The sequence below is a fragment of the Varroa jacobsoni genome, unplaced genomic scaffold, assembly GCF_002532875.2.
Source record: "Varroa jacobsoni isolate VJ856 unplaced genomic scaffold, vjacob_1.0 scaffold_1428, whole genome shotgun sequence".
NCBI classification, from domain to species: domain Eukaryota; kingdom Metazoa; phylum Arthropoda; class Arachnida; order Mesostigmata; family Varroidae; genus Varroa; species Varroa jacobsoni.
In genome coordinates, this window is record NW_019214330.1 from 840,402 (window position 1) to 856,683 (window position 16,282).

At 39.7% G+C, this 16,282-nt stretch overlaps 2 protein-coding genes across 11 annotated transcripts in view; both read right to left on the bottom strand.

Moving 5' to 3' along the window:
- The window catches only part of LOC111269990 (uncharacterized), a 78,342-nt gene that overhangs the window by 22,219 nt on the left and 39,841 nt on the right, over positions 1-16,282 (bottom strand). The window contains exons 1-2 of one of the 10 annotated variants that reach the window (XM_022849961.2): positions 5,897-7,608; positions 2,418-4,065 (exon numbers count right to left, since the gene is read on the bottom strand). The exons of 8 other annotated variants lie outside the window; for them this stretch is intronic. In XM_022849961.2, coding sequence (XP_022705696.1) covers positions 3,416-4,065; positions 5,897-6,152 — 906 coding nt within the window. In that variant the 5' untranslated portion in view covers positions 6,153-7,608 and the 3' untranslated portion in view covers positions 2,418-3,415. Of the gene's footprint in view, positions 1-2,417; positions 4,066-5,896; positions 7,609-16,282 lie in introns of those variants that run through there. One more of the 10 variants, XR_015314750.1, reaches the window with a different exon arrangement.
- On the bottom strand, positions 12,464-14,326 carry Npc2e (Niemann-Pick type C-2e). Its single transcript, XM_022849963.2, has one exon. The coding sequence runs from the start codon at positions 14,020-14,022 to the stop codon at positions 13,561-13,563; it is 462 nt and encodes a 153-aa protein (XP_022705698.1). The 5' UTR covers positions 14,023-14,326; the 3' UTR covers positions 12,464-13,560.

Sequence of the window (16,282 nt, forward strand, 5' to 3'; positions counted from 1 at the left end):
CGAATTTACGTCAAAATTGGGCACCTTTCAGATCCACTTGAAAATGAACACTATGATTCTATTAGGTTAAAACGTATAAAACTATTCCTCAAAAGCGATACAGGTTCTATGTACACGGTAGTTCGTGACCGCAAAGATCAGATTAACCCAATATAGCGCATCTGCAATCAATGCTTACGATACCTGTTCTCGCCTACTCACTTCATTAAACTATATGTGGCTTGGGGCACCCAAGGCCAAATTTCTGGAAGTTGATGAAGCAACAAAAGGGCCTAGTATATTGAGTTTGGCGGTCGCCGGTCTTCCATAGCTTTAGCTTCTCGTGGCGTCTGCAAGTGGAAAAAACCGTCAACTGAGCCAGTTAGACGTAAATCTTTACTGCTCCATTGCACATCTCACTTTACGCAGCCACGTATAAGACTGTCATATCGTGGTGCTGTTGTACGAGATCCAACATACCAATAGACTTGTTCTTGTCGCTTCGTTAGCTCATCAGTCAGTCTCCTCAGATGTTAGGAACTCGAACGCAGCTCTTTTCGTCTTTCTTTCTAGCTCCACCTTACCGTACGGCTGCCCGTCAACGACGAGAGTGTCATCTGCTTTTTCATCTTACTATTCATTTATTTCTACTGTGGGATATACAAAAGCAAAGCCGAATTTTTGAGCAGAGAAAACAGCGTCCTGGCAAGCCGTAACCACCGCTAGTGACCCAGCCCCTCCGGCACCCGACAGGATGTTCCGGTAAGCAGACTACGGCCGTGCTGGCGGCCCTTGAGGGAGGATGAAGACGTGATCTGCGTCTTTATGAACCAGCTGAACAACGAGGAAGGATGAAGACCACGGATCCGACCTTCCAGCGGTGAGTCAACGACAATAGACTCTCGGCTACCCTCAGTTTACACCGCACATGCGACATCTCGGCATCACAACGGCTGCCCAGTGAACCGTTGGCGGTCATCGGCTCGATCGCTACCGCCAGTCCCATCCACAGTATTGATATAGCATTGTGGCAAGGAACGTTGCCTGCTGAGCTGTCAACCACACGCTTCCAGCAGCTCCTACTCAGCCCCTGCCAGCAGCGCTCCTGTGCTAGTGCTTCTGCTATTTTTGCTCAGAGTTCCGCTTGCTGCACTTCATGACCAAAGGCTTCGGACTTTAAGGATCGTAGATCTATAGACGGCCAAACATTTCCTGTCTTTCCGATTCGGACAAAGATTTCAGATTTAACCCCGTTTTTACCCCCTATACACGTCGTTACCTCATATATTAGGTGACGACGTGTATATATATATGCATATATATGCATATATGAGAGAGAGCGACGGCTTAGACGGTAAAAAAAGCCTGGCTAAGTAAAGAGGCATTATTTTATTCAGGCATCGCCATCAAACGCACACCTACTAAACGATGACTACGAAGAAATGCATAAGTCAGTTATACAAGTGCATCTTTTTCGTGTTAACGGGTAATTCAAGTTTGAAATCATCTGGGCCTTGTTTTTAGAATAGTTGTACAGTCAGTTTCTATCAGGAAGTCATCTTTTGCAGTACGATTTCATTACACTTAGTAATTCATTCGAAATTAGCTTTGTGCCAGTTTTCAAACTACATAAATATCAACACAGCACTAGGATCCAATAGATACTGTGGATCTGTCACGTCGTCCTCTCTGAACACACCGTGTCGTATTGCCTGGCAGGCACAATAACATAGAATTTGCCTGCTCGTTTAGCGAGCAGATGGTGATTTTTGGAACAGTGTAGGCTTCCGGTCGCTGATAAAGTCGCTGCAACGACAGCGTCGCGTTGACCTCGCGTATCGGGATCCGACTATACCTAAAATTATGTAGTTAACCCTCGTGCTCGATCTAACCTTGTCATTCGAAAACGCTAAGCGTCACTTCTATTCCCTTAACGAATTCCCTTCCACTTCTATTCCCTTATAAACGAATCGAACTTGTAAAGAAGCTTCGAACAATGGATTCGCAGCAAAAATAATATATTGGATATAATTTTCTTTTTCATTTCTCACTATACAACAATCAGATACTACTTGCATCGAACCTGTAACTATACCTAAACGTCCTTGATGATCCTAATGGCCTTTAGCTGGACCGCCAGCCGGTGAGTTGTGCGAGCCATCGCCCGTTCCCTTAATCGCTTCTTGCAGTCGCTGCCTTGTCTTGTCTGCACACTATTCCGTTACGATAGGTGATAAGGTTTTTCAGATTATTAAGGGTTCAGTGTGCAAATGCACGGAAAAGCCGAACCACCGTCTGCCATTTCTAGACTAATATGTACCAACAAGTAAACAGTAACCACTGTTATTAATGGCTTTGGTAACCACAATATTATTGTCATTATTTAATTAAAGGTGTTCGTTTTTTCAAGTATCAAATAAATATCTGAATAGCTCTGATTTGCTTTTTTACACATCCGCAATATTTTTGGAACAGCATTTTGGCTTTATTTAATTCTGATATTATACTAAGTTTACATTGGATTACAAATCGAGCGTCCGCTAGCGTTCTCTCCTGTAAAGTTATTTTTTTCCGGGTTTTGCGTTATCACCAAACATCACTGTATCATTTAACTGCGTGCAAATTAGGACTCCTTGTTATATATTTTCAATGTTATTATTATTATTATAAGTATTGTCCGATTTCCACAAACTTATGAGAATATGAAAAAGTTCTCGAAATTCGCTATTCGTAATAAAAATAAAGAATATATATATATATAAAACGTTCAATAATCATAGTTAAAAAAATCTAATTAGAAAAAAAAAAACAAATTTGAAACCCGTCTTGTAAAAATCCGTCCGCCATTTTCCTTCTAACGCGATAAACGGTAAACACGATAAACAGCAAAATATTTTTACTGTTTCAGGTTAATCCAGCCAAATAAATAAAAAATGTTCACCATCTGTCTGTTTTCGAGTGGAGCGTGTTTGCAAATTAAGCAATGACTCAAGCCTGAAAAATTGAAACGACCGCTGAGCCTCAAAAGGGAAAGACCGATTCGTACGCGCCATGCCCGAGGTACTTTCGGAGCATGTAAGGTTGATTGTAATTGGCTATTAGACCTGCTAGCCTTGTCATCCAGGATTCTCTTGTTATAAACTGCCATTTCAGTCGCACGGATCGAACGTGATCAACTTTAAGTAGTAGAGGTAGTTATAATGATAAGGTCAACTGTAGTTATTTTATACTGTTGGCGACCTTGTAGTTCTTTGATGTCCTCGCCGTTTGCACTTTGATTGATTGCACCGAGTAAGAATGGTTAGGAGAGTTCGAAGGCTTTGAGCCAGCGTACGCAGCCTAAGTGCCTTGACGCATTGAGGTATTTGAAAAAGTTGAGGAGCTTGGATGGTCAGTCGTTCATGATCACTTGAGGAACCTAGGCCGTTCGGTGTATCTAATGTATCTGGGTCACCTGGGGTTCCAATGCCGTTTCATGGCTCTTTGATGTGCTTGCAATCCTTGAAGTGCCATAACCGTTTGGACTGTCTGGGTTTTTAGAATGTATGCAGTTTTTCGAAGAGCTGCCCTTTGTTGAGGCGCTACCGTCTTTCAAAGTGTTACGGCCTTTTGTGTTATTACGGCCTGTTGAGATGCTATTGTTCCTCGAAAGATTTGACCCGTTTAAGTCGACTGTGCCATCTGGGGTGCTTGAGTGGCTTGGAATGTCTAGATCTGCGGATTTGTTTAGCCAGACTGAGGGACATGATGTATTGGATAGCTCTTTAGAGGCAGACTCATCGGTAAATGGTGAAAAATCCTTTTTAGAACAAATAATCATTGTGCGAACTAAAGGCCAGTCGTATTCGTGGCACTTTATAAGCTCCCATACATCTTTATATGACCAGCCTGATTTGTGAGCCCAGAAGCGAACTTTGTACGTAAAGATCGCACTTTCCGTCAAGTTGACCTTTGCGACTTCTAAATCGACGTCCCAAGAAACGTCATTTAAGACTTGCAGCATATGTGATTCATCCATACCGAATTGAAGCGCCAAAATCCTGACTAGAAGCTTATTCTCTTTACGCTGCATCTCAACAGTTTTACCTGTAATCGGTAACAGAACACATCGTTGCGTTTCTGACACGTCTACGAGTGATATTTTACATTTGCCAGAGGCTAGAGCTTCCCGACTAATGCCCCCTCTAAAACCCTATTGTTCGTGGGACAATAAGAGCGCATATATAACAATACTGGTAGTGAATGTAATGCGCTGGTGAATTAGCTACGCTATGAGTTAATATTATTATATTAACAAATCCTTTAATATCAATATGGAGATCAGCTCATGTGCAGAAACAGATTTGTTTATACTTAGTACCCTTGAATAAAATATAAATATTCGGTGCAAGCACGAAGCCAAAGTATGCTTCGTCAACATTTTATCACTATAGGCAATTAAAAATGATTTAATATACTTCAATATATTTTAAAAAATGTGCCGCAGAATTGTTAGAAATCGAACAGAATACATCGCTCAGAGATAGTTCAAGCTAACAATCAATGACGAACGCCACCATGTAAAAATAGTAACTGATTGGGCTTCTGCGCTTGAGCAATTTCTTCTAGTGTTTCGTATTTTTCCTATATTTAGCACGTACCTATTCCTAAGCCAAAAAAAACCTATATGTTATTTCAAAGTCTCATAATCTCCTTGGTGTATAAAATGCGCCCAGATAATGAATGAATGGATTAAAAGCATCATCTGTAGCCGACATTGTGTCAATTTTGACATTTATCAGTGGAGAATTATTTTATTAAAATTAGCTTAATCCATAGAAACTGTATTTATATTCAGCAACTTATTTTTCTTTTCTGTTTTGTTGTTTCAGAGTGTAGGACCCTTTTACGAAGATGATACGTAAAGGTGCTCCAGTGAAAAGCAAACTCGGTAACCAGAGCACTATTTAAGGGGTATACCTGCGGGATAATCAGAGGAATATAGCTCTCTTTGTTAACTTGGCTACCTAAGTAATTATTTATTCCCAGTAGCGCAGAGCAAGGTTCTGGTAAACAGTTACTCGAACTTCCTACATTAATAAGTTGAATATCTAAATACGAATTGCCTTTAAGTCTTTATACTAAAAAGTTACTCATTGCTGAAGGAAAACAGAAATCGTAGCGAACTATGCGATCATCAGTTTGACCATAGTCATTTATTTATGGAATATTATTCTGGGCGTACTTCGAAGTAACGTTTCTATAATAAGTGAAACTTGCGATGATTAATATCACAGTATATATATATATATGAATATAAGCTGCTGTACTATTTGGCATCTTCTTCATGCATGAAGGGCACATGAGCACATAGCAAAGTATAAGATCGCGTCGACCTGGAATGATTTCTTATTTGAACGGTATCCAGAATCAATATTATCAAAATAACTGTATTGGCTTAAGCCTACCTGAGGGGCGAGGAATAGATTGCTTAAAATTACGGCTAAGAAAACAATCATTTGTTGCCTGGATTTACGGTCTTTAATTTTACAGTTTTTTGAAAAATAATTGTTCTTATATAAACTCAATATTTATTATAATTATCAACGCGATTCATCAATGATATATATGTGTCTGTGTGTATCTGCGCGTGTGTGTGTGCGTGTATGTACGCATGTATATATGTAAATGTGCGTGTGTATGTATGTATGTATGTAAATATGTGTGTGTGTGTATGTATGCATGTATGTAGATGTGTATGCGTGTATGAATGTGTGTCTGTGTGTATGTATGAGTGAATGTAAGTGTGTGTGTCTGTGTGTTTGTATGGATGTTAATGTGTGGGTGTGTGCGTGTGATTATGTGTATCAGTGCTGAAGATTTACAGAACAGTCTAAATGTTTCCATTTGGTATTCGCCTTGGACGAGTGCGTCTTACCTGGGTTAATTACTTTAAGTGAACGTTTATCACTCTTAGTCGTGACCATGATGTTAATTCTGCACAAGCGCGATTTTTTCACAAATTTGCTAAGCCAGTTTGTGTATTGCAGCCTTTTTTTACACCTGTGTGTTTGCTGCGCCATCATTTCGAATATCAGGTGTTCTTCGCTGTCGGTAAAAGGCGACCTTTGCCTAGAACGGTGCAAACAACATCGCCAGTTGCACGCATAAGGATCAATGAACATCATATGCATTCTTAGCTGCCGATCGTCATCGACAAGGAGGTCTTTAGCTTTCTGGATACACGTGAGTCTGTCGAGTTCGAAAATACGCCGCTCTGAGTTTTAGCAAACTATTAGACTCAACAAAATTACTATTAGCAAAAGGCTATAGATTCAATTGATGAAGAAGCGGCGATGTAGATGCTAACCTCGAAGGTGGACATCATCATGTTTTTTGTTCCTGTTTTTTTGTTTTGCGACTTTTGTTCCCTCGTTACCCCCAACTCGTAACATTTTTATATGTACAGCAGCATTGAAAAGAATACGATATTTAAAAAAAAAAATAAAATAAACGTGCGTATAAATAATCAGCAGTGTTATTTACTTCGCCGTTGTAAAGCCAAACTGCTTTCTATGTGCCTTATTGGAACTAGACCGGATTTTCCCAAATTCATTTCTGTAAATGTCTATCTTTTTTGTGTGATTCTGAGACATGTGTTCTAATCGTATCGATTTGCTACGCAGTTCGTCGCACAGGTATTCATCGTTACGAAAACAAGATAACCAGAAGTTCACAGGGAAGTACTTAATTCCTTTATGAGGTTTATGAGCTGTCAACTAAGGTAAAAAGAGCCCCTGCTGACTGCTTACTATATACTTAGTACTAATTGCTATACTATAGTTTGAGATCGGATATTATTTTTCCTAAACATACTATATGCTAATACTCTCTTAAGGCATAGATAGTATATACTATATCAGCAACATGATTTTTGTGTAGGCCTTGACAGTCAGAGTAATAGGTATAATTTTATAATGGGCGTCTATAGTACAAGAAAAAGGGATGAAAATTGACGTATTTTTGGATAACGTCTAGTCTACGCATGCAAAATATAAGTAAAAAAAAGAAAAAGTAGAAAGTTTAAGCTAAGACGAACGCTACTTTTTTTGCTAAGGAAGTTATTTTCTTTGCCTGATTGTCAACGTTTCATTGATCTTTTTTAACTGACCCCCTTTCCAGTGCGTTCCCCCTGAAGAATACGTATAGATCTACTCCTAAATGCGTTTATCTACTTCACACTACAAATTGAATATCACGCTTTTAATTCAGGCGTGTTTCCTCTCAGTACTGCTACTTTAAAGCACCTAATATGACTATCAGCAGATTACTGTTGTTCGATATTTCTTATCTATGCATTCGTCTCTGCCAAAGCCTGCCCACACACAATTTGATCGTTGAAGGTGCGGAAGCCGTGGAGACAGCCCAATTTCCAGTAAGGTCGTGGTGGTATCGTTAGAAAAGGCGACGCAGCTCCGAAAGGGTCGACAGTCAGGTCAAACCAAGACCTGTGGACATGAACAGCTCTTAGTGTACTTATGCGACGCTGTTAACTTTGCATGCGTTCAGCCGCACCCAAGTAACCAGCTAAATGCCGATAGACAAGACTAACCTTAAGCTTCACACGCAAATATTTTACAAGTATGGATTCAGTTTCTTGAATAGTACCATATTTGCTAAATGGCTCATTCATTGTGAAATTTTAACTTACTGGTCAGTAAATGGCGACTTGATGATAAGTGGTTAGCGGCCTAGGTTTATCCTAAAGTAAATATGGATTTATAGTTTGAAATAGTTTCTTAGGCCACTTTCTGATAAGACTGAATACCTAGCTCTTTTGCGTTCTATCTTAGAGCTGAACACTTTCGCTTTGGTATTTCTGTTGTTACTTGACACTGGCCTAGAGGCGTTCGCACAGAGTGTCAGACCACCCGAAAATCTTTGTGGGATCAATAAGCTAAGCTGTAAATGCGTCAGACGAAGGACACATTTGCACTTCCTAGGCGTCTAGGTTGTTCTGACGACGAAAAACAGCTGACTCTGCAAGCACGTTCGGTGTAAACTTCACTTTGGAACTTCATGAAATAGACTGCAATCATGAAGGAATCGTGCTTAGAATGTTGGATCATTTGTTCATGTAAGAAAAAAGCAATATAAATAACCTATCGCTGAGAAGCTGAATAGTGCTGCTTCTTTCGATTGCACAATTGGACCGTACGTTCACTTATACTGTGCCGTAGCATTGGGTCGGGCTGGTGAAACAATTGCTATTGGGCTGTTTCGTAATAGATATACTGTTAAATCGGCATTGAAAATTCGATCTATTCAAGACATTGTCAAATTGCATTTATCGGTAACATTAACATACATATTATCCATTGCACCGAGTGTTTCCACCTGCCAGTGAAGGCACACGGCTAAGATGCACGTGACTATTATAACGTCGGTATAAACTCTTCGTTTCCACGGAAACACTTCGTTTTCCACGGTACATACAGTAATCTTCATAATGTATAATAATCTACACATTAAGTTAGTAATGCATGTTTATAAAGGCGGTCAGGGTTAATTTATTTTTATCATTAATAATAGCAAAAGTCTTATATATACATGAATTTATAAAAATTAAAAGAAAAATCTGGAATCGTTTCTAGACTACGGGAAGATTAGGCGTTAGAGATCGAATGCTGTTCAACCTTTATATATGAACTTAAATAGTGTGTATTATAACAAGATAGGCGAAATAGACGCAAATAGACGAAGTAAACACAATTAGGCACAAAAACACTTATTGAAATGTGTAACATTTGTGTAAAAACTGTTTGTTCAGGTAATTATGAAACGCATCTCCACGACATTTTTACTCTGTACCGTCATTTCCACACCACAGCACGATCTATTACAAACACTTACCGCCATTAGCGGGTTGGCTGGCACGTGAGCATGCCAATGCTTACTTCATAAGAACATCACGCTGCAGCCAATCGAAAAGTCGTTAGACTCGTGTGCAAACGAGGAAATTATATACGTATTGCTTGGTACACAAGCAAGGACCGTATTGACATAGTTAAAACTTCCGCAGCTAATCCTAATTGCCAGTTACTTGGATCTTAAATGGTGCATTTGACGAACAGCATCTGCGCGGAAAGCTTTGTTTACGACAAGTTACTTTGTGCTACGTTAGGTGTACTTAAAACAGCCTAAGTCTGGTATGGAGACGAAGTCCCATGGCAGTTCGTAGGAAGTGCGCAGGATTCGTGCGATACAAAATATATAGTTATGTTCCCTTAATTTTAGGGTTATCGGAAATTAAGCTAAACCGAGCGCCTTTTAAAGGCAATTGATTTGCATTTCATTGAAGTAATCGGCGTCTGTCACTGTAGATAGGCATGCTTATCCTGTGGAAACGCTTCATCATATGCTGATATGGAAAATTTACGCCTATTTGTGTACATATATTTTGTTGATACCAGCGAAAGCAATCGCGCAGCCTTAAAAATAGGTCCTAATCAGTAAAAATCCTGAAAAAATATTAAACAATAATAGAAGTGCTCATTAATTATTATTATTATCACTCTTATCGATTAATACAAGTGAATGGTATATTGCATTAAGGTAGGTAATACATTGTTATTATAATACAAGTATAAACGCGACACAAAACTTAGCGAAAGCATTTGTTCCTATATAGCCCTGGTGTTATGTTTACAATATACTCTTTCGGAATTTAAACCGTCCTTCTTCTACAAGCTCCCATACGAAAATCTTGTCTATCTTCCATATATACATGGTTTTAGCAATAATGTAATATTCAAAACACATCACGTTCTTTTCCCAGCTTCCAGATCGCGATAAATGATAGTCTACGCTTATTTTGCGTGCCATTATGAACCAGTGTCTCCGATCGAACCGAGTTTTCTATCAATTCGCTCGTTCACTCAAATATACACTTGAGCAGAACGCTCCAACTAATTGATCGCGTACGCGATTCTACTTCTCAGTCCCTCAAGCTTCTTCAGTAACCTTTCAGCCCCCTGCTTTGTTCCGAGTAGTACCTGAGAATAGTTGCTGGCAACATCAAGAGCAGTAATAGCGGCGGGGGTGCCGTGCGCTGCAGGCGTGCTTGGGCTAACTGGGGTGAAACGAATGATAAGTCAAACGTCAGAAAATCGGTCTGGCTGAGAAGAGGCGGGTAACTAGCTAGCCAAGAGGCGAGGTAAGCGGAGCGCAATAAAAAACTAGACGAGCTCTAGCTACCGACTGACGGCAGCAGCTACAGTAACCGGCAAAACGCAGTCCCGATAAAACTAATTGAGTTGCCACTCTTCTTCCGGAAGTTTTCCTCAGGAAACGATAACTGCCGACTCAAAGGGGCTAGGGCTAGCTGACTGTGTCTAGTAGGTGGGTGAGTCTAGAAAAGCGCTAGCAGAAGCGATTTGGTCTCCTGCGACTGAAATTGGAATTGCGGAAGCTGCCGTTCTTGCGCGGCCTGCCGTTTCTGCAGGGCATGTCTGTCTTTTTCGGGGATAATACGGACACCTCTAACTTTTTTTGGTCAACAGTCTACACCAATATTTGTGACTGTAAGGCGGCTGGCCAAGAAACGTTGTAAGGAGGACACAAAAAATGGTTTAATATCGGGGCCGTCAAGATAAAGGGTGACATTTCCAGATTTGCCATTTTTGTCATGTTACTTCAAGTTGAACATTTAATAGGTATGGACAACAAGAAACTTTGATATATAACCGATTGTGATCGCTATCGACCGGAAGGGGTATGTGATATGGGTCCGTAGCAAGCCGAGCAGCACCGGTTAGGGATGTTGGTTTAAAGCGCACGAACTATAATTGAGCACAGATTTTTGTTTTCTAGAATATCATATAAAGGGAAACGGCTATGGTAAAATTGAGATGGGAGACGAAATTATCTACAGATGTCTTATGTGTATTACAGATTATCAAACAATCACCATTGATTCCCATGACAACAAGAAGAAGGTACGAGTATAGAAGTGGCAAACGACGCTTGAGTTACCCCTGAAAAGAACTGTATTGTTCCTTAAGTGAAACAAAATACATATATATTTTAGCATATGAGAATTTGGTCGTGAGATTTGGCCGCCGCCATGTTTCCCATGCCGGCTCTCATTATACATATGCAAGGTTCATCGCTAAAAGCTGCTATGTGGTGTTACCGGTATAGAAGGGGTACGTTGTAAAAGTCGTCCAGTGCATGGACGTGAATTTAGAAAAAATGTTCACGATCTCGTTGTGTTTTTATGTAAATTTATCGGTTCGCCCTATGGCGATGTTTTCTTTAGCCCGCCCCCGCCGTATAACAGCTCTAAAAGAGGTAAACAATGTCAATTTATCGGAAAACTAACTCCAATAGTAGTTCCCCTGGGCGAACAGATTACATCTACAATTGCGAATACGTTAAACAGCTACACTTAATAGATGGATGTAGTAATCTTCCAGCGCAGATCCAGCTGTATCGATCACGGCCAGTGCATGAATTAGCGAGCATTCGTATTTCGTGCGTTGAGCCTTGAGTTCATTGTCTAGAACCTGTACGTCCTGAAATGATCGACTGAAAAAGTCGAGTGGGGTCCGCGGTCACATTCATACGGCACACTCATCTGACCTCCCAAAAGGCGTCCGCCTCCCTCGCAACGTCACCCGGCGAAGTCAAACAGGCAGTGACTAGTGGTTTAAGCCTTAATCTTACTTCTAATTTTTCAATATGATCTAACCACGTGTGCGGCTCGAACGCAAGGTTCGCATCTACTGCCTTACGATTACTGGTGCATCTTGCTGTATAGCTACCAATGTACATCGGGCCGTAGCTTAAAAATGAAATCTGCGACCTATAATCACTCAAGGGAGCGGAAATCAGTGCTAGATGACCTTAGTACTATGCAACCTATATTAGAGTTAAAGGTCGGCTTTGGTCCGGTAGTTTTCGATTAGGCAACCCTATAGCTTCATAAATCATTGCAAGAGACAACTCGTATCTATTCCTGTATGCTGCTAATTGTAAAAGCTGGTATAAAACCAGGAAACATGCTTTTCGGAGAACTTTGGAAGGAAGTGCAACATTTCACTAGCTTTGCTGGCACATGCATGCAGGTGCTTCGACTGCGTAAACCTGTCACAGACGACCGTTACTTTGAGCGTAAGTATTCGTTTAATTTGAGCCAACAAGCCTATCAGTGCTATTTAATAACTTCTAAGGTTCTTTGGTTGGTTAGGAAAGGTATAAACAGCGTGCGATGGGGGCACGTACACAGTAAAAAAATCTAATGACCTTACAGAGAAAATCATTTTACGTTACAAACAATTATTTTTTAAACATGATTGTAAAAATATTGGATTGTCAGAAAACTGCTGATGGTATTTCTAGCTAAGCGGCTTTAAAGTCACCTATCTCAGGTTATGTGAGCGGCATCGAGTTGCTGCTGGTGTCGTTTAAAAGTCAAATATGGACAGCAGTAAACGTTCTAAAATTGTTGAAAAGCCTTTATTCAGATTAAAAATGACGCATTTTAAAGGTGAGTACAGTTTCTTCAAAAAGTCATTATAGTTTGCAGTGTCTTAGAATAAGGATACAGCACACAAGGAAGCCCATAAAAATGTGATATTTATGATCAGTAGCTGAGTTATCGAGCGGCAAGGCTCAAAAATGGTTATCGCTTTTGTTCTGGAAATTTCGATGCGAAGTACACTCCTCGTAGCGATAAAAAAATTAATGAAATTGAAAAATCGACCGAAACCATCATAACAATGCCAGACTTTCGTCTTACGTTTAGCTACTCCGGAAAAATGGAGCTAACTTGCATTGGAAATTTTAGTGCATTCACCATTTAAAACGAAACCTACACCATCAGACTATAACCTGTTTCGGTCCCTGCAAAATTCCAATTGTCTAGGGAAAGAAAAATCTGTTTTCCTCCCAGAAACCACATTTGCACAGTGGTAGGATTATGGTGTTAAAAAATTATAGGAAAAATTGACTTAAGTCGCGCATATGTAGTTTACTAATATTATTGTGAAAAGAAAGAAATATTGGCTTTAATACTAGCCTGAGAACTGATTTTTTGACTGTCAGCGTTCTCTGAGATATTTGAAATTCAGATCAACTGTCGTCTCTCGGATACTTTAAATGGTGCCCATGAAAAACATTATGCTGATTGATATTAGTACTCATAATCACTCTTACTACCAATAAGTATAAACAACTTTAGACATGTACTTCACTATTAAAAAAACTGTTGCTATGTTCTCACTAGAAGAGACAACCTTAATGCAGGCATAATTTATGAAACGAATAGCGAATGATTAGAGATATGAGATACGAAATAAAAAAATTCTACTAAATCAGAAAACCTTCGACCCGTCGCCATATCCAGCGCCCCTTAAGATGAACGTCATTTTTTCAACGTTTGGCGTGAGTTCACATGCGTCCCTATTTTGATTCTAGTTGAGCAACGCTTTTACAATCTTTTCGCATTCCATTACGGACCGTTACGGTACATCACGGAACGTTCCAACCTTTTCCCACCAGATGAACACGCGTCCCGTTGCTTACTCGTTCAGGCTAGATCTACGCGAGCAGAATACTATGGGTAAAACAGGACATCATTCCATGATCTCCCGTGATCTTCACTTCGACGACGGTTCGTCGAATTGGCACTTTCGGTACGGACATATTGAAACCGCCTATCACGGGTTCGTCTTTGTTGATCGGGCATCGTACTGCCGCTTTGCAGAGATCTGGTTCAATTCCAGGAATACGGATAGTGAAACCCATTATGCTCACGTAAGCGTCGACCCTGAACGTGGTACTGGTCATGTCGGGAACAAATACGAAATCGAATGTCGTCACTCCGCCCTTCTTAATCTCGCAGGGGTCTGAATGACATGGCGTCGCAGTCAACATCCTTAGCTTGCCCTTTCCAGGGTTGGCGCAGGGAGTTGTTCGTACTTCATTTTGTGCTGTGGTGATTGCGGCCATCAAGACAATGGAAAATACGGCGAAACGAAGCATCAGTTTAATGATGCACATTTCTACCAAGCACAACAGCAACGATAAGAACAATTTGCTTGTCGAGACTCAATAAGGCACAGCAGCAGGACTTTGTTGTTGCCTGTAGCTGATTGAAGCATACAGAATAGAAAAACATAAAAAATATTAGGTGTACTTAATCCTGGGATACGAACGGATTTTGGGTTAGCTGACTCATAAATTCCACTGTCAAATGACTATATTCAATGTATAGGTTACATGTTAAACGCTAAAAGCCAGGAGACAGTCCTTAGAAATCGGTAGCAGCTAAGCCGTCTTCCAATAAAAGCGTCGAACAGGTTGAAATTAGACAAAACGAATGCTCAGGGAACAACTACGCTTCGATACTATCGGTTACAAGTCAACGCAGCTAATATAGCGGGATGTTGTCAGCATTTCAAGTCGAATTTAAATGGAAAGGTTGGTCGGGCAAAAAAAAAGTGTCACAAACACAAATGGTTGAAGCACTCGACATATTGAGGAATTTTACACAATTACTGAATAGGTGAAGCAAAAAAAAGGAGACCAACACATTGAATACAATTTAATCAATCGCAAAATAGGTATGATTCAGCGCAGTGTGAAGAGGTCTGAGCCTTCTAAGTCTTCTAAGCCCATAAATATCGTTTGATACTGTTTTCTTCAGGTTTTAGGTATAAGGCTCGTTACCAACAAATATTCACGTTTCGAAGGGGTTATCGTATGTGCATGATGCCTCTATTCGAATAGTGGTATTGTGAAGCGAAGTTTTTTTAATCAAAGTTTTAAAACGTCGTTCTATGGAGATTTTTGTGACGAGCTTTGTGGAATCGTTAAGCTTCTCCACACTTTGTATTCGAGAAATACCCGTCGTAAATGGGGCACAGGGTACCAAGTTTTTGTACTTCTATAACAATAAGCTACAACAAATGAATTGGGTAGTACTGTACAATCGATGCGACATGTTGTTGGGCCGCTAGTATTCAACGAACCCTTCTATAAACCTTATAAATTTCTAACAAGGCAAGGCCAATTACTAGTATTGTAGGATATAAAGTTGCTTTTCTTATTTATCCACATTATCATTAACCGGGTTTCCGGCAGTGACCTTTCCTCTCTTTTCCGCCGTCGATGTATAAAATATGTGATAATATATATGTAGAAAATTATACTTTATCGAAAGCACTAATTGTAGGCCAATAAAATGCTATTATGCAGCCACGATATTTTTGCTTAATAGAAGAGAAGACCTGCATTTAAACTTAAGGTCGGTAATTATCAGCCACTGTGACAAAGCGTAGGCTCCACCACGCGGTAAGGGTTAAATTTGCACGACTTTTACTTAGTCAACCAATTTTATATGATTTTAAAAATCAGTAATCAGCAGGATTGGGTTTTTGGGTATTTACGTTGTAGCTGCTTAACGAAAATACTGGCATGTCAACCAGAGCCTATTTTTCTTACACATTTTCAGGTTTAGCCATATGAGTATATTTACAGATATCTAAGAATTACGCACATAAATAGGCACACGCAAACAACTTTATGAATAAAATAAAAGAAATTGTTGGTATTATAATTAGTTTTACCACTATCCTACATTTACAAATGCAGGAACTTGTAGAAATACATTAATCTCACCCTATCAAATGCTTACTTGGCACATTTCACGAAATACATTTTTATTTCCATACCATTCACTCTCCGGTATCACCCCCAAAAGTCGAATCGATTTTTATTGATTAAAATAAAACAAGAGTTCGGTGCTCGTTTCCATATCTCGGATACCTTTACTATACGTGGAATAGATACGGCGATCCGACTGCGCACACCTTGGTGCACACACGCTAAGCATCCGATATTCGTGTGTACGATGGAAGTCTTTTGAAAGGCAACAAAAGCGACTGGTAGGGTTAAGAAGCTCAAAGATGTTTATATGTGTTGGATACTTGTCATAGATTTTCTGGGTCGAATGCTATTTGCTATGATTAACTAAGCATTATTAGAACTAACGGAAACGTAAAAAATGACGTTAGAGACAATACGCTACTAAAACTCGATAATAATAATATGAGTATCTATATTAGTAAATATACTAGGAGTTAATCGTGGTCCTGTTTTAGGTAACAGTGAAAACGTATTTCTTTCTCCGTAGCGTCACTACACCAGAAGGTAACGATAATAGTTATGCTTTCAAGCGCATATTTTACGTAGAACCCTAAGCAAAACGATAAAATCCACTATTACTAGATATTTTCAAATGTGTTAAATAACGTACTAA